This window comes from Cololabis saira, chromosome 7 (genome assembly GCF_033807715.1).
Source record: "Cololabis saira isolate AMF1-May2022 chromosome 7, fColSai1.1, whole genome shotgun sequence".
Lineage (NCBI taxonomy): Eukaryota > Metazoa > Chordata > Actinopteri > Beloniformes > Belonidae > Cololabis > Cololabis saira.
Window position 1 is genome coordinate 19,462,953 of NC_084593.1, and position 18,775 is coordinate 19,481,727.

General features: G+C 37.6%; 3 protein-coding genes across 4 annotated transcripts; 2 read left to right on the forward strand and 1 right to left on the reverse strand.

The window, feature by feature from the left end:
* The first annotated feature begins 4,527 nt into the window (after positions 1–4,527).
* On the forward strand, positions 4,528–8,140 carry atp6v0e1 (ATPase H+ transporting V0 subunit e1). The gene is made up of 4 exons (XM_061724954.1): positions 4,528–4,724; positions 5,178–5,225; positions 6,783–6,906; positions 7,840–8,140. The coding sequence occupies exons 1-3, from the start codon at positions 4,621–4,623 to the stop codon at positions 6,874–6,876; spliced, it is 246 nt and encodes an 81-aa protein (XP_061580938.1). The 5' UTR covers positions 4,528–4,620; the 3' UTR covers positions 6,877–6,906; positions 7,840–8,140.
* A 137-nt stretch (positions 8,141–8,277) lies between these two features.
* On the forward strand, positions 8,278–14,276 carry bnip1a (BCL2 interacting protein 1a). 2 transcript variants are annotated; one of them, XM_061724952.1, is made up of 6 exons: positions 8,278–8,477; positions 10,661–10,753; positions 10,884–10,975; positions 11,122–11,226; positions 11,384–11,502; positions 12,354–14,272. In XM_061724952.1, the coding sequence occupies exons 1-6, from the start codon at positions 8,397–8,399 to the stop codon at positions 12,548–12,550; spliced, it is 687 nt and encodes a 228-aa protein (XP_061580936.1). In that variant the 5' UTR covers positions 8,278–8,396; the 3' UTR covers positions 12,551–14,272. The 2 variants fall into 2 exon arrangements, with proteins under 2 accessions (XP_061580936.1, XP_061580937.1); XM_061724953.1 differs by having other exon boundaries at positions 8,405–8,507; positions 12,354–14,276.
* An 858-nt stretch (positions 14,277–15,134) lies between these two features.
* On the reverse strand, positions 15,135–17,807 carry nkx2.5 (NK2 homeobox 5). Its single transcript, XM_061724951.1, has 2 exons — positions 17,286–17,807; positions 15,135–16,471 (listed from the first exon to the last, which is right to left on the reverse strand). Exons 1-2 carry the CDS (start codon positions 17,605–17,607, stop codon positions 15,870–15,872), a joined length of 924 nt encoding a protein of 307 aa, XP_061580935.1. The 5' UTR covers positions 17,608–17,807; the 3' UTR covers positions 15,135–15,869.
* Between the last annotated feature and the right edge of the window lie 968 nt (positions 17,808–18,775).

Sequence of the window (18,775 nt, forward strand, 5' to 3'; positions counted from 1 at the left end):
ATCAGTTATGACCCTTCTGAAGTCAAAAGATGTATGTGAATTCTGTCCCTATAAAGGAAGAACATTGTGCTCACCAGATGCCATGGCACAAACAAATGTACTGTAACAAGAATGTTTTATCTTAAACCCTGTTGTCTTCAGTTAAAAATTATTCAACGGTTTTCGATAAAGAAATCCCCAAACTGATTTTTATTTATTTTTGCTTTTCCAAAAGTGACCAGCGTGAGAAGAAAAATATTTTCTTTTCAATATTCCATATTTTCATGGAAACTGAATTACACCAGGATACAAAGATTTTGTTTGGGTCGTTTTAAACCAAACATTTAAAGGCACAGTCATGTGATTTACTCACAATTGAGTTTTATGTGCTGATAGTTCTCCCTCGACCTTGAACTTCCTCGTCCAAGTGCAGCATATTTTTTCTAAAACCACATAGACGGGTGAACAGAACCTAGAGATTAATTTATTTTAGATGTCCAGCAAGAAATCTCGGCTTTTGAAGATTGGAGGGAATCAAATTCAGAGCATGCTCCATCCACTGCAGGTGAAGGGCTGCCAAAAACTTGTTTTTAATTCCAAAGATGAGGATGCGGGGCGTGGAAGGGCAATTATCCATGTCTTGGTGCCACGAAAAATATTCTTTTGCCTTCAATAAAATGCAAAACTACTCTGCGTGTTTCTCCTACTTTCTCACAGTAAACGTGTACCATATTGATCAAAAGTACTGTAAACCACCTGTTCCTCGTCTTAGGAAATATGTTCTTTAATAGACAATTATGACATTAGTGTTTTAATGACAGATATTCACTGAATAAATACAGATGTTCTGCACTTTGCAAAGGAAAACAGTTTGTGATGAATGATGGGTTGTTTCTTCGTGCAAAAGGAAACTGGCAATTAAAATTAAATGAAGGTGAGGGGAGTATACAAAATGTTAAGACATCAGGATTCAGGTTTCATCAAATGCCTCATGGAACTTGCATTTCACCATGCAAGGGAAGCACTTAAAATGTCTATTTGGTTTCATAGATAAAAAAATAAAAAGGTATGAAAAAAATGTATAAATTATGGACTCAATTATTATCTGCTAAGTTAAAATTATCAAAACTGGCATCTGTAAGAGAAGCTTATTTTTACTCCGTATATTTAATTAGACTTTAGGCTGGAGCCAACCCCAGCTGACCTTGGGAAAGAACCAGGTACACCCTGGACCAGGTATCTCCAACCCTGGTCCCCCAGAGCTCCTGTCCTGCATGTTTTACATGTTTCCCTGCTTCAACACAACCCTGATAGACATGGCTGTGTCACCAACACAGTTGTCTCCACCTTGGACCAGGACCGGGGCTGGAGATCCCTGCCTTAAACAATCGTCGTTTAAATGTTTTTATCACAAACTACCAAGAAAAAAATCCTATATTAAAATGCAATTATTTGCATAACTCATACTGCTCTTCTCTCTCTATTATTGTCTTCATAATAGCACATAGAAAACATATTAAAATATCTTGTGTTAGATTAGATGACTTCTAATCTGAAACAAAGTTGTGACATGAGCAACAACCGGCTGGAAAAGTGGAACAAAAAGAACCAAAGACAAGCACCAGGACAAATATCCAATTAACTATATTGCAACAGGTCAGTAACAGACAGAGTGTAAAAAGAACATCTTAGAGAGGTAATGACATGCAGAGGTCAACCAAGCTGTGTAAAATTGTGACTTGTGACTCAGGAACACCTCAGAAATCACAAATGCAGTTATCTTGAGTCAAGCAACTGGACTTCCTTTTCTTTGTCCTTGCAGAAGTTTAACCCTCTGTAGCAGAAGGCTTTTTCAGTTCTGGATGAAAGCTCAAGCGTCTTCAAAGACCACGTTCCGTAGACTTGGATTCAAACCTTCTCATTCAAACACATGGGGAGGTGTGTCCAAACTTTTGGTCTGTACTGAATATGCACCGTCTATAAACATAAACTGGAGTGACACGTAGTTCACAAATACAGATTCAAGTTCCTTTCATGCAAAGAAAAAGTCATTTGAACAGAAATGTGATCCTTTCTGAGCATAAGCTTATTCAAAATAGACTGAGGCAAAATGGAAAGCTGTCCTGTGGTCAGATAAATCAAGATATGAAAAGATTTATTAGACATCAAGGAAACCTCATGCTCCAGACAGAAGAGGAGATGGACCATCGGGCTTGGTATCAGTGCAACATTCAAAAGCCTGCTTGTGTGATGGCATAGGAGTTCAAAGTGCTGATGGAATGAGCATCTTTCACATCTTTAAATTAAACATCAAGGTTGAAAAGTTGTAGAGAACATGTGCTCTGACCAATTAGGTCATCTGGATCTGGTTTGTTGTGTGTCCCAAGAACCAGAACCAAGCAAGGTGAGGCAGCGTTCAGTTATTCTGCTCCTCACCGGTGGAACAAACTTCCTGTAGACCTGAGGTCTGCTCCAACTGTAGATCCTTTAAATCAGGGCTAAAAACATTACTGTTTACTGAAGCGTACTATAATTAAATACTTACCTGCTGTACTCTACTGCCCTTATTTTTAACAACTTGTGCTTTTTATTATTTTACCTCTTTTCTTATCATTTCATTTGTTATTTATTGTTTAATTGTGTCTCGCTGCTTGTAAAGCACTTTAAATTACCTTGTGTTGAATTGTGCTATACAAATAAACTTGCCTTGCCTATATCATAAAAAAAGTTGAAAGTCAAATTTATTTATAAAGCACATTTGAAGAAAATGGTTTACTGAAGTAATTTGCATTCAAATGCATTTTAAAAGATAAATCAATAAAATAAAAAGATAAAATACATTAAAAACATGAAAAATAATTAATAAAAATGTAGTAAAAAGTTAACAGAGCTGGTTAAAGCAAAAGCACCATCATGAGTTTCGTCCACTTCGATGTGATTTTGATATTCCTAAATTACCAATGAAGTTGTCTGCTTATCATTAACAAGTTTCTCCATTATTGGAAACTTGTTTATAAACATAACTTTACTCCACACACGGTCCCAATATGGAATAATAGGTGTATATTAATCAAGAGAAAATCCTTCTTTTACAAAGAATGGATGGAGAAAGGTATCTGGTCCATTATGCATCTGTTGGATACTGGAGGTGATTTTTTAACATATGATGCTTTCATTGCAAAATACAACCTTGTTTGTACAAATAGACAATATAACAGTAATTAAGGCAGTTCCACAAGCGACGATTCTCCAACTTAAAGGCATGATGACTTATTCTGTGGTTAGTCCACAAATGCCTTCTTTAGTTATAGATGGTTGTGTTTTTTTAGATAAAAAATGCAATAATAAATTCTTGAGAACTAATTTTAATTTGGTGTGTTTCTCTTCACATTTGAAGAGGAAACACATGTTTCAACATTATACTATTAGTTTTTTAATTAAGATGAGAACCAGTTATCTCTCCTTTTCACTTCCACCCAAGGCTAAAGAAGTTCATTTTAAAATAATGAATGAGGTCTATCCATGTAATGATTTTTTTTACATAAAAGGTTTAATTTAGATTTTAATATTTTTACTTTTTGTAACGCAGACATCGAAACCTTAGAGCATCTTTTTTTCTCTTGTAGCCTAACTAGGACCTTTTGGGATGCTTTCCAATACTGGATAACCTATAATCAAACCACTCCTATTCTTACATTTGAAAGCATTACATTTGGTTTACAAGTGTAGGACAAAAAAATAGACTTTGGAATCAATAATTTAATTATATTGGCTAAATTCTTTATTCATAAATGTCGCTTTTCGAAAATTAATCCAATCTTTATTGCATATCTAAATGAAATAATTCAGTACAAAAAATATTTAAAATCTTGCATGATTAAAAAAGCCCAGCATCTTCATAAGTATCTTTGTACCCTAATTCCTGACTGATCACTTGCGTTTTTTATTTTATTTTATTGTTTAATCCTTTTCTTTCTTTTTCGCTCTGTATCTTCTTTGTTTTGTTTTACTCATTGGTCGCTCACTGTTCTTTGATGCAAATATTCTTCTGGAATATATACAGGACTGTCTCAGAAAATTAGAATATTGTGATCAAGTTCTTTATTTTCTGTAATGCAATTAAAAAAACAAAAATGCCATACATTCCGGATTCATTACAAATCAACTGAAATCAACTGGAATATTGCAAGCATTTTATTATTTTAATATTGCTGATTACGGTTTACAGTTTAAGATTAAGATTCCCAGAATATTCTAATTTTTTGAGATAGGATATTTGAGTTTTCTGTAACTGTAAGCCAGGATCAGCAATATTAAAATAATAAAAGGCTTGCAATATTTCAGTTGATTTGTAATGAATCCAGAATATATGACATTTTTGTTTTTGTAATTGCATTACAGAAAATCACAATATTCTAATTTTCTGAGACAGTCCTGTAACGTGGATTGTTTTTTTTTTGTAAAATCAATAAAGATGTTTGGGGGAAAAAAATAACTAAGGAAAAAAAAAAAAAGTTTGGTCCACTTCCTCCTTTTGTGTCATGTGACGCTCCGCCTGTCCGTGACGTCACCGGCAGCTGCAGCTCCAAAGTTGTCTCTGAAGCCACAAAGTTTTTACTTCTGAGATATTCTTGCTTTGCGATGGCGGATCAGAAGTTTGCCATCACCATCTCGGTGGTGACCCTGTTTTGGCTCTTTATCGGTGGAGTTGTGCCCTGGTTCATCCCCAAGGGACCAAACAGAGGGTGAGTTTGTTAGCTCGGCTAAATTAGCTCTCACTTACAGCTGCCTGCTTATTAAACGTTTGAAAATGACTTTTTTATGTAAGTTATAGACGATTTTAACACGACTTTTGACATTACTTGAAGAATTACAGACATTTAAACCTGTTGAACTAGTAATAAACTTAGTAATAAAGTTAGAAGTGAGGCTGATTAGACATATCCTCGGTTTGAACATGAATTCATCTTAGTAGTATTTTATATAATTAAAAATAATGTTTACGTGGTAACATAGCGGTAAAGCATAACTGTACTCTGATCTATGGAAATTTAGCTATAAATATATTTTGCAGCTTCCTTTTTTTCCATGCAGGACAGCCCAGTCACGAGATCAAGGCCTAAGGGGGTTTTAAAAACTGAAATACAGTTTTTTGGATGTCAGAAACTATCTGAAAGTGGTGTCTTCTTTCCCCACAGAGTGACTGTCACAATGCTGGTTTTAACTGCAGTCTCCTGCTACCTTTTGTGAGTATCATCCTGTATGTAAACAACATATTTCTTTGCACCTAAAGGACCAAACTAAGCCAAAGCAAAGAGGCAGGCAGGATCAGGTTTAGGGTTGGACAAGAACAGACAACATTTCTTCCACTTGTTTCCTCACATCAGAAGGAAGTCATGTTCGGTCCTAGGTATATATTGTGATTATTGTGCAAATTGTAAGTATATTATACATTTAATAGTAAATGTATTCTAAATTACTGTAGGCTATGAGTGTGTGTGTGTGTGTGTGTATATATATATATATATATATATATATATATATAGTAGTATAAGTATATTATAATGTATGAGTATATTATGATATGTAGTATATTTATACTACTATAAATAGAGGTATGTGTATATTATAAATTATAAAGTCGTTGCAAACTATGACGTGGATGGTTGGTTACTTAATCTTTTATTTTTGTTTCAATTTATTATTTCAGGAATTCTAGTGAATGTTTTTCACCCTTTTTGAGTTGTATTATTGTTCTTTTGTATGTCTATGTGTGGACCCCAGGAAGAATAGTCTTCCCATGGTGAAGACTAATGGGGATCCTTTTTAAATAAATAAATAAACAAAAAAAAAAAAAACAAGGATTGACGATAATATTCAAAGATGCAAAAAAGAACTGGGAACTAATAATAATAATAATAATGCATTGTATTTGTAATGTACTCTTCATCCAAGAATCTCAGTGTCACAGAGCCAGTACATAGTTAAAACTAACAATAATAAGTCATAAAACTCAACTTAAAAACGCCTTCCTGAATAAAAAGGTTTTTAAGCCAGTCTTAAAAGAGTCCAGTGTCTGTGCCGCCCTTAGATGGTCAGGGAGACTGTTCCAAAAGTGGGGCGCTACTGAAATATGCAAAAACAAAAAATATATTGTTTTGTGTTGTCAGATACATTTCTCCATAAAGCATGTATTTGTACTATTTTCCCACGTTGGTTGTCTGGTCCTTTATGTTGTAGTTTGATAGTTTGTTGGCGACCTGTCCAGGGTGGAGCCCTGTAACCCTGCAAGGGATTAAACCGGTGTAGAAAATAGATGGATCATTTTTGGTGATTCATTACCATTTTTTGTTGTTGGTCTCCTTTTTTATCTTTTTATTAAAGGTTTTTCATTAGTATTATGACATTTTTGTCCCTTTTTTTCGTTGTTTTAATTGTGCATTGTATTGTGGTTGTATTATTCCAGTTATGGTTGGCCTGTGTTTTACGTGGGTCTTTGTGTTACTCTGTCTTTGTATTACTGTGAAAGGAAAAGATACCTGTCTCCATGTGTCATTAAGGTGATGAATTATTTACTTTCTCAGTGTTGTGTTTAGTGGTGCATGTCTTGTCAGAAGAGGGCGGCAGAGGCAAAGTTCCTTTGCAACTGATCCATCTGACAATAACTTTTAAGTATAGAGTAAACCTAAACTGGACAGTGGAGCATTGATAGAGAAATATGTTATGTCCCATAACAGTGAGTTTTGAGGTATATGTTTTGAAGTATAGCCTTATGTTGACACTTGTGTATCTTCTGTCCTTAGCTGGTTGATAGCAATTCTGGCTCAGCTAAACCCTCTATTTGGACCAACGCTGTCCAATGACACTATCTGGTACCTGAGCTATCACTGGCCTTAATTTGTTCTTCAAGGATATCTCTTCCTGCAGGTAAACTTTTTATACCCTTTTTTTTGTCCCCCGTCTTAAAGGGAAAGTTCGGTTTTTTACAACCTGGACCTTATTTCTGGCATTTTTTATGGTCGTATACTCACCCCGGCAAGTTTGGTGTCATTTGGAGTCCTTCGGAAGATATTATGGGGTTTTTTGCGAGCCGCTTCTCCATATAACGGTAGTGAACGGGGCACAGCGGGACACAGACGATGCAGCGTCTAAATAACACATCATTGCCGCGAAACTCTTCATTTCTTTTATGAATCACTAGATCTGCTTCCAGGACCTGTTGTCTACATCCGGGGCTGTGTGTGTAACAAATAAATCAGTTTGTAAACAAGACCCCTGAACTCATGACGTCATCTCTGTGCGCGCGTCCCAGACACAGCTCCGTGTACCGCTGGAGTTCACTACTGTTAGTTTACTGTTAGTTATTTGAAACATGTCTGAATATTTGTCAAATTCTGAGGTTGTGGACGACGACTTTGAATATGATGGACGTCCTTACCGTTTTGAGCCAGAGTATACGGCTGAAGAGCTCACTGAACGGAGGACAGAGTGCGCGCACAGAGATGACGTCATGAGTTCAGAGGTCTTGTTTACAAACGGATTTATTTGTTACACACACAGCCCCGGATGTAGACAACAGGTCCTGGAAGCAGATCTAGTAAGCAGTCTAGGCTCGCAAAAAAAACCCTAATATCTTCCGAAGGACTCCAAATGACACCAAACTTGCCTGGGTGAGTATACGACCATAAAAAATGCCAGAAATAAGGTCCAGGTTGTAAAAAAACGAACTTTCCCTTTAAGTAACAATGTACTGTAACATGCAGCTTTAAGCTCATTACCCCCCACCTCCCTTAGGAATTGTGATTATTAAATGTGGCGAACTCTACACTGCTGGATATCATATGATGTTTTCTATTACAGACAACATTCCCTCCGAGTTGCCTTGAAACAAAGATCCCAGTGATTTTTGAAGTGAAGCCCACCCTTGTGCCTTCTCCAGAACGATGCTGAAAGGACTAAGATATCCCTCTGTTTGATACTTTAAATTAAAGCACCCTTTACCTGTTTGTTGTGTGTTGTATACATCTTGTTGAATGCTTTTGTCTGTATGTATAATATTGAATTAAATAGCTGTGTAGCGTGTTTGAAATGATCTTACTTTTGCCTTCATGATGGATGTAAACCATTCAGTGGTTAATAAATAAATTAATCTAATCTACCAGTTCATGACCTTTGTATTTTGTGTTGAGTCATGAACTGATGATGCTGATGTTTGTTGCACTTGCCACGTTGTTTCACAAACACCACGTTTTCTTATTGGATGATCATTTATTCATTTGTATTTGTGAAGTTTCCCTCTTTTGTGTGTGTGTTATCTATTATTTGATTTACCGAATACATTTTCGCTATCAAAGAAAGTGGTTGTCGAGGCGCTTCAAACCCGGCTTCCTGCTTCCCGTAGCTGCTGCGTCGGCAACATGGCGTCCTCGGAGGTCCACGTCCGAGTTTGTGAACAAGAAATCCTGAAGTATGACCTGGAGATCAAGGCTCTGGTGCAGGTCGGTTAATGTAATACATCCATGGTGCAGGTACGGGGGGGTTTGGGGAAGGGGAACGTGTCGCAGCTGGTTCCCTGCGCGTTCATGTGGGATCGATACCGGGGAGTATTGGTGATTAAACTAAACTATATGCTGACAGTTTTAAGGAGGTGTATGGTGAACTGTATTCAGAAAGGTAACGTTAGAAAAATTGCTGATTAACGTTACGTTTGTGTGTGTATGTATGTATGTATGTGTATGTGTATGTGTGTGTGTGTATATATATATGTATATATATATATACACAGTACTCGAGTTGTAAATAATATAATATGTTACAAATAGCAGTGACCAAAACACCTGCAGAAATACTGCAGGAATGACATAGCAGCAGTTAAATGCAGCCTTCTGTAAGCTTTAAATGTCCACTGGGCTTACATCAAATACATCAAAACACAACAATAAAAAATGTTTTCTGAACTTATCAATATGACTCTGTCCTTCACAGGAAAGTAAAATGGATCACTGCAAAAACTCATAACATCAAATAAGTAATTTTTCTGGCGATGACTCTAAATGTTGAAATAGCAGTAAAACCACATTCATTGATGAAATGACATAAGGGATGGAAAGGGGGGATGACAGTTTTACAGGGGGGATGATTTGGACCGTTTTTATTTCAGGGGGTGATGATTTGTTGATGAACTTTATTACGGGCTCTAGACCCAATATCAATACATACATACAACATAAAAAATAAAAATAAACAACTACATAAACACATAAAAACATACTCTTATGCATGATAATAATATCATACCAATGTTTCCATAGATATGATTGATATCTGACGGAGGCGCACCTGGGGCTTTTGAGCTTCATTATAATATGGTTTTGTGACTCATCCAGTCGAGACATAAACTTAAACATCAGGTTCCTCAAAAGAGCCTGTAAAGTGCTTAGCCCTGAGTCACAAAAGAGTTTACTAGCACTGCTCCTCGGCTTTTTCAGCAGTGTCCTCAGACAGTCATTATGTATATATATAAAAATGTTATTCAACAGAGCACAAACTTTTTTTTTTTTACTGCTACTACTGTCATTTAGCAGACGCTTTTATCCAAAGCGACGTACATATGAGAGAACAACACAAGCACCAAAATTACCGAGGAGGATCCAGCTGCATCAGTGCTGGTCAGACTGCTGAGAGTCCAGTTGGACAGAGGTGCTGCCATGCCAGTGCTAGAATATCTTTTATATATATATATATATATATATATATATATATATATATATATATATATATATATATATATATAATAAGAAAGCTACGTCTAAGAAGACACCATCTTGACGTAAGTGCATGCATCTTACTAGATGCCGAAGTGCTCCTTAAAGAACTGGAGTCTTTAGCTTGCTCTTAAAAGTAGGTACAGACCCTGCAGATCGGACAGAGTTTTATTTATATATATTTGTGTGTGTGTGTGTGTGTGTATATATATATATATATATATATATATATATACATATATATATGAGAGAGAGATAAATTGAGCATGTTTTAAAATAATTTGAGAGGTTTAGCTGGAAAAATACAATTTAAGTGAATAATTTAACAGGTCTGAAATATTTCAACTGTAAAGTCACACTTAATAGGCCACACATTTTTGAAACCACTGGATAATATGTGCTGCTTTATTGTAGTTTAAGATTTAGAAACCACTGTTTTATAAAAAATAAGTTATTAAATCTAGTTAGATTACTGTGGTAGAGTAAAACATATAGTATACATTGTAGTGTTGTGGGACTATAATTTGGCTGAAGGTGCAATACTCCTAACTCAAATTATACCTGTGTGATATTTATGTATTTACATTCAACCATTGACGTTTCCCCACCCAATCCTTGTGTGTTTTATGTTTTAAACATGAAACAGTTTAAGTAATACTGTTATCCACTTGGAATCATTATTGTATATTTCTCAGCTGCCAGAATGAACAGTTCTTGGAATAATTTTATAATTATTCATTTAACTAAATATGAATGAAAATATCAAAAGAATAAGTTTATTCATTCCAGTGTCTCAGTGAGAATTGCTTTTCCCTCCATCTGCTTGTACTTTAGGATATCTTTACTTTTGTAGTCTTGAAACAATATGACACAAAAGTGAATGTGTGCAGCCTTTTCATCCAGTATTGTGTCAACAGGATATTACAGAATGCCCCGGTCCTCAGAGCAAGCTGACAGAAATAAATGCATATGTAAAAAAGAGCTTCCACGACCTCAGATCCAGAATTGAGGTGAGGATTATTACTGTCATATAATTTCACAATCACCGCATCGTCTCACGTACATGAGTATGCATGAACCCTTAGCACAGTAATGACAGCACATTTAACATTAAATACTTTGCTGGGGTTTCTGTCTCAGGACTTGGAGCAGATGGCAATGGAACAGGACAAAGAGTCAGACAAGCAGGCTCTTGTTAGCCAGGTCCAGGGCCACAGAAAGCAGATGTTGGGGTAATGGCTTTTAGACAATTAACCACACATAACTTGTATGAATGCTCATGTTCGTATTGATTTAACTGTTAATACATGCACGAGAAATAAAACCTGCTTTAACAGCTTTATTGATGAATGTAATTCCGCATTTTTTTATTTTGCAGTAACCAGACAGCCTGGAGGAAAGCCAACCTGGCCAGCAAACTGACCATTGACAAAATGGAAAAGCAGGCACTTCTTGATGGGCCTGATAACACAGCAAGACAGAGGTAATCTAGCAGCGTGCACCTTAAGTGCCATATTATAAACACATACTCCTGTGCATTCGTCTAAACTTTCACTCAGAATGATGCATCACGCTGCCCCCCTACTAAGCCTTTTTACGGAAAGCTTTTAAATTGAAGAGTGGTGCTGATTCTCTATCAGAAAGATGACCAAAGAAGGCCTGGCTCAGACCTCCGGTGACATCACAGAAAGTCTTATGAGTATCAGCCGGATGATGGCCCAGCAAGTCCAGCAGAGTGAGGAGACCATAACAACGCTTGGTTAGTACCCTCTAAATTCATAATTATCCTCTAACTTCCGGTCTAATTTGCTGGCTTAGTTTTATTGTTGACTCAATTAATGCACAAATGAATAACAAGAGAAACTGCTCCTTTTCCTAATTACAGACAGTAATAAGAATTTACCCAATTAACATAATCTGAGTTTAGACCAGGGGTCGGCAACCCAAAATGTTGTAAGAGCCATATTGGACCAAAAACACAAAAAACAAATATGTCTGGAGCCGCAAAAAAATGAAAAGTCTTGTATAAGCCTTAGAATGAAGACAACACATCTATATTAGTTATAACTGGGGGAAGATTTTTTTTTTCATTATGCACTTCGAGAAAAAAGTCGAAATGTCGAAATGTCGAGAAAAAAGTCGAAATGTCAAGATTGATGTTGAAGTACAATCTTGAGACAAAAGTCGAAATGTTGAGAAAAAAGTCGAAATGTTGAGAAAAAAGTCGAAATGTCGAGAAAAAAGTCAAAATTTCGAAATATTGAGATTAAAAAGGAAAGGAAAAAGGAAGAAAAAAAGAGAAAAAAATAAGAAAAAAAGAACAAGAGAGAAAAAGGAAAAAAGAAGAAAAAAAGAGAAAAAGGGAAAAAAAGAAGAAAAAAGAGAAAAAAAAAGAGAAAAAAGAAGAAAAAAAAAAGGAAAAAAAAGGTCAAACAATTTTGAAAAAGCTCCATGAGCCACTAGGGCGGCGCTAAAGAGCCGCCCGCATGCGGCTCTGGATCCGCGGGTTGCTGATCCCTGGTTTAGACTGTAGAAATGCCGGCTGGCTGGAGTGAATGCGTATAAACAATAACATGTTGATAACCGTTTGTTTTCTTCTCGTGTTTTCAGCAACCTCTTCAAAAACAGCCCAGGAGACAAACGAGGAGTTCAAGACCATGACGGGGACCATTCAGCTCGGCAGAAAGCTCATCACCAAGTACAACCGCAGGGAGCTAACTGATAAGCTGCTCATCTTCCTAGCATTGGCGCTCTTCCTTGCCACTGTTCTCTACATCCTTAAGAAGAGACTCTTCCCATTCCTGTAGACCAGGTACCTCCGAGGAGCTCTTCCATTTCCATAATCAGCTTGAGTGAAGCTGCATGTCTCATTGGCCCCCGTGTTGTGATGGACTTTTAGTGGATCAGAGATGCCTTCTCTCACTGTGGGAGGCTCACGCCCCCCAGTAGACCCCTGGACGGGATGAAGCAGGTGTGGGAAGTAAATGAATGAATGAATTAATGAATGGATGCTGCTTGCCATGTAACACATCGATTATCCTCTTGAATTAACTGTGATGCTGCCTGCCTGCAAATAGGGATATTATCCCGTAAACCTTTACAGTATTTTATTTATGACAATTTTCTCAAACTAAAGGAAAATGTAATTCTTCTGGGAAAAAAAAAGTATGTTGGTGTAGTTGGAGCGTCATGCATCAGAGGTTCACGAAGGTAAAATGCGTTGAAAGCATGTCTACACTTGACTTCTGCTTAGTTTGTTTCATAGATAGGTTTTTTGTTCTTCGAAAATATCAAAGATAACACTGAAAAATAATGCCAGTAGAAAGATGAGCTAGGGTTTTCTCTCAGCTTAACACATTTTAATGTCATGTCTGTCATTAAAAAATGGTTTAGTCATAAAACTAGTCATTTCGGTTATTAAAAAAGACCTGAATGACAGGACTCGGTTTGTGGGAGCAACGATAGAACTGGAAGTTTCTGGCAGTTGTATATTTTATCATTAACCGTGTAAAACAAACACTTTTCCCCTGATCAAATATACTGCAAGGAAATCACTGTGCAAATCACATTTAACATTAATGTATATTAAGGTACTGTGTAATAACTGTAAGGTATAATTTATAATTGCCTTAATACCTTTCTTTTGTCTATATAAATCCTTTTTAACTTAATTATGATTTGGGACCAGCTGCATTCTCCTGGTGTGTGTTTCATTAGTTGTACAGCACTTTTGTTCTGGCTATGCATCATTCAAAACACTTTCATAATTTATTTGGTCGTCAGATAAGCAAGAAATAAAAAGCCTTTAATGCTGGAAGTCGGGCCACTATAGCAAACTGCGCTGCAAAGAAGCTGGAGAAAGAAGTAGCAGTGTTCACACTGGCAGAGATGGAGCCACACGCACCCCTGCCTTTCTTCAGATAAGACCCGGAAAAGCAGATTATTCCAACCCCTTTTCTCCTCTCTCTTTCCGCTGTGGGTGGAGGGTGAAGGGGGATATTTTTAGGATTGTGCAGGGCTCTTATCTGACGTTGCCTTTTCAACACCACGGAGTAGAGGGTGGCCAGACAAGCTACATGACCTTGCTACCCTGCTACCCTCTCTGCAATAGCCATTTTGTTTAGTATATGTACATTTCTCAGTATTGAGTATTAATAAACAACGTTGCCTCTGGTTGGATACTTGATATGTGTCTCTGTCAATTGATGCGCACCGTTTAAAACAGGGTGTCAGGATATGAGTGGAGATTTGAGAGACCCTCAAAAGCATCTCTTACTCATGTAAAGTGGCAGAGCTGGTCACAGCCTGCTCATATAACTGCACACTTGGATAAGTCCTCTGGTTCTCTGTTAAGCAAATTGGACTATTCTTGCATTTAGCACCGAGATATTGACAATCAAGTGCTTTGCTTTGTATCTAGAGTGGGCTGGGGTCTCTAGAGAGCACACTTTACTACACTGAAGGTGTGTAAGAGGAGGCAGACGGCTAACGGGACTCAACAACTCCACACATATATTTTAAATTTTATGCCGTAGAGCCCATTTGGAAATTGTTTTTATTACTTACAACAAGTAATTTAAGTCAGATTGGGTTTGGTCCATCTCTTATTAAGATAATGCACATGCTGTTCAAAAATAATTAAATATCACAATAAAGATCATGGTTAAATATATAAATCTGTCCCAAACATTTCAAGAGATGGAGGACATATGTCTGGAGATTACAAGTTGTTTTAAAAATTGCCAGTACACATCGATAAATCAACCTATAAGTAAGACTGTTTTTTACAAAGTTAACTGTTTGAGCATTTTCTTACTGTTGCATTTAAGCATGTAATAAAGGTCAAGGTCATGGTGAACAGCCATCTCTGTCCCAGTAACCTTTAAACATTTGTGTAGGGAGTACACATGGCTGACAGCAGGTTGTAAAAAAAAGTGTAAACTTTTAACAACCATTTCACCTTGTTTAAGCAAATTGAGGGACGTTTCCTAATAGCCACTTGAACATTTTAAGCAGACACAAACCATACAGGCTGATACAGATGTTGGGCATCTTTATGAGGGTGAGCAGCCAGTTCAGCCAGTAGACTTTAGGTATGTTGTGTCTGCAAAGATTAATGAAATATGTTGTTTTTATTGCATAATTATTTCTAATATTGTTTTTAAAATGCATATTTAATCATTGCAGAACCATGACTATCAGACAGAATGAAGTTGTAGCTGCATATAAAATACTTGCCATTAATGGCCTGAGGAAAATAATAAAAAAATAAAATAAATGCCTTAAATTTTACTGATTATCTTTTTTTTTAAGTGGGAACAAACCAACTACAAAAAGTAAATATAAAATGGTCTGGCAACGTGAAATTCCAAATAACATCTAAATAAGTAGGTTTTAATTCAAAATGTATTTTTTAATTACAACTAATATTTTGCAGAAATTACATATATGCTGAAATAAATGAAAGCTTTGGTTATTAAGACAAAAACTGGTGCTTAAAACAAAAAAAACAAAAACTATCGAGATTACTTTAGTAAAGACAGCAAACATTCTCCATCCCACCCTTTTCAGGTTTACTTTTCAATTAGATTCAGAGGTCCTCTTTATTGGAACACCTTACCACACCATATTAGACAATGCTCGAGTACAAATAATAATTTCAATAATTTCAAAAAACAAATCACAACATTTTTGCTAGCCCAAGTTAGCAAAGCTTAACCATTCTTTTCTAATACTTCTCTGCACTCCCTCATTAGATTCCTGTTTTTGTTTTCTAGTAATTTAGCTTATTTTCCTTAGTTGTCCTATGTTTTAGATATTTCTGTAGATATTGTTTGTTTCATTATAGGAGGACCACTCGACAAGCCCTTATGGGTTTTTTTGGTTCCTCCCGCACATTTTTTGTTATATTGTATTTCTTTTTTTATTATTTCCTTATAGTCTGTACTTTTAAAACGGTTGTATATTTGTATGTGCAAATAAACTAAACTAAAACTAAACTAAATACAGAGAATACACAAATAAACTCCACAATTGGCAAACTTAAATCTGCATGCAGCCTTAAAAATCCTGTCAAAGTGGATTAGTAGAAGTATGTATTTAGCTCTCAGGCGTCAGGCCTCGGGTTTACCATGTCCTAATTCCGTGTAACGAAGACACTCCGCTGCCGGGGGGGGAGAAGGTGTTCTGCACATTATTCAAGTCCCCGACCCCAAAGTTCATGTAATTCCCGTTGTTGGGGGATCCCTGCACAGTCTGCACGGACGCGGCGGGGTGATGGCTGCACGCATAGTTGGTGTTGTAGCCGCTGAAGGCCGGGTAGTTGTTGTAGTAGTGGTTGATGGGGGCCATGCTGCTGTAGGACGGGGTGTAGGAGGCCGCGTCCGCCGCCACGCAGGGCTTCCCGTCCCGCACCAGCACCGGCACCGACACCCTCCTGGGCGGCAGGGACACCATCTCCAGGCTCTGGTCCTGCCGCTGCCGCTTGCACTTGTACCTCCGGTTCTGGAACCAGATCTTCACCTGCGTGGGGGTCAGCTTGAGCGCGCCGGCCAGGTGGTCTCTCTCCGGGGCGGACAGGTAGCGCTGCTGCTTGAAGCGCCGCTCCAGCTCGTACACCTGCGCCTGCGAGAACAGGACGCGCGGCTTCCTGCGTCTCCGCGGCTTGGCCCGCTCCACATCATCGGCCTTCATCTCCTCCGCAGACTCCGTCAAGGAACTGAAATCCTCTGATTTGCAAAAACAATCACAAATAAAATGAGTACACAAATGCACAGATTTGTGTGTTTATGACACATTAGGATAATAAAATTGGTGCACTCGGCAAATTATGCACTTCTATACGTCAATTTTACATTTGTTCTCTGATCGATTTGAAAGCCATCAGTAGTGCCCGAGATCAAATGATGCTATCCTGCTGTCCATATCAAGTGCAAGGCCCAATAGGGAAGAAAGTCTTCAGCTGTTCTGCCCCACTTGCTTAAATAGCCTCCAAAAAGACCTGAAGCTAAACACATTAGTGTCATTGTCTGATTTTAAAGCTCTTACAAATGCATTTTTAAATGACTCTTGGTACTTGTCACTGTCCCTAAGTATTGTAACTTATTTACTGGCACTGTTTTGGGGTGTAGGCTATTTTGCATTGTCCTATTTCTGTTGTTGTTGATTTGTTTTGTCTGTAACTTTTAAAGCTGCCGGTCTCCCTTGAAAAAGAGACCCTCAATGGGACTAACCTGGTAAAATAAAGGTAAAATTAAAAAAAACAAAAACTTCTGCAGTGGACATCGTTAACTTGACATTAGAAGATAGCGTAATTTTCTCCCTTTTTAAAAATAAATTTCAGAAATCGTAATGTTAATTAATTCGCAAGAAATGATTTGTTTCATTTCATCAAATCTTTCTTGCATTTCAGCGCCCATGGCTTTATTTCAGCTTTTAAGAGCGCACGTTTCGTTTTTTTTCCCCAAATCGAAGCGCATCAGCCCGCAAGGCCCAATTTTGCGCAGGCCTAACATTTTTAATCTTCTCCACTCATCAGCTCACCTTTTCTCCGTTTCTCCTCGTCGGATTTCCCCCCATTGTTCATTTCTATGTGGGCTTTGGTGTAAAATGTAGATGCGAAGTTGAGGCCGTGGCGTCTGGCGACTTTGGAGTCGTGCACGTCCTCCTCAAACAGAGCCCCGTCCCGGAGAGGCTCCTGCTTCAGGTTCAGGCGCGACAGCATGCAGGAGGAGGATGTGGGCCCGCTGCAGCAGTCCATGCGAGAGGAAACGTCCAGAGAAGGAACCATGACGTCCTGATTCTGCTCCAGATTTAATATATCCTTTACGGAGAAGGGAGTGGACGTGCTGGGGCTGGGAAACATTGCCAAGAACTAAAAGCGTGGGGGGAAAAAAGAAAGGAAAAAAAAAAACCACTACGACTATCATATGGATGCAACAAATAGGGTCAACAAACCCTCTTCTCTTCCTGGTACTATTTACCAGGTTTAAGTGTTAGTTTGGTGTCCCAGAGTGGTCTTGAGTGAAGTGTGCATTTTGAATGTCAACTCTGACTCCAAACTTTTCCCCCCACTGGCCTCCCTCTCTCTCTCTCTCTCTCTCTGGTGACAGGAGGAAGAGCAGGGGGATGGAGGGAGGAGAGGGAGGAGAGGGGACTAGTGGAACCCTGAGCCACTTGTAGTGCTCCAGCTCAAGCCTGATTTATGGTCCTACGTTAAATCGACGCAGAGCCTACGCCGTAGGGTACGGCGTAGGCTCTGCGTTGGTGTAACGCGGAACCATAAATCAGCCTTCAATGACGTAAAATGATGACTGGCACATGCAAGGCCTGTACATGCTGCAATAATATTCAACTCCAAATAGCACTCACTTTACTGGACTCTTTTAAAATAATACAAGGTACACACTTTTTTTTTAATCCAGGTTTTTTTTCTTTATTGCACATTGTGATTTTGCATTGACTTATACATTTTCTTTTTAATTTCAATCAATCAATCAATCAATCATTTTATTTATTTCAAACCAACAAAACCACAACTCTCGTACTACAAAACAAGAACAGAAAGTTACAGGACACCATTGAACAGAACAAACAACAATACCAACAACAGACACTATAACAAAACAAAACAAACACTGTTTGAAAAGGGGATGGCAGAAGCAAAGCTTATTAATTTCCATCCCCCGCCAACACAACAAAGACAACCACAACACAAAGTTACTCCCTTAAACCCCTCTTCCCCTCAATCATTTCATTTCTTTACATCAGTTTATCTCCCCTTCCCTTTTATACATTTCAAAGACTGCTTTTTTGTACTTGCTTTTAAATTGACCGACACTTTGACTAAGTTTAATAATTTCTTTCTTTTATTTAAAAAAATATATACTGTAGCAACAAAACTACAAGTACATTCAAGCCTTCCGCTGCATTCTGAGGGATATTTATGAAACTTTTTAAGTATCAAAATATCAAACGATGATGCATCAAAAACTTCAGAAAAGCTCTAAGGAGCCACACTTGCTTTATTCTGG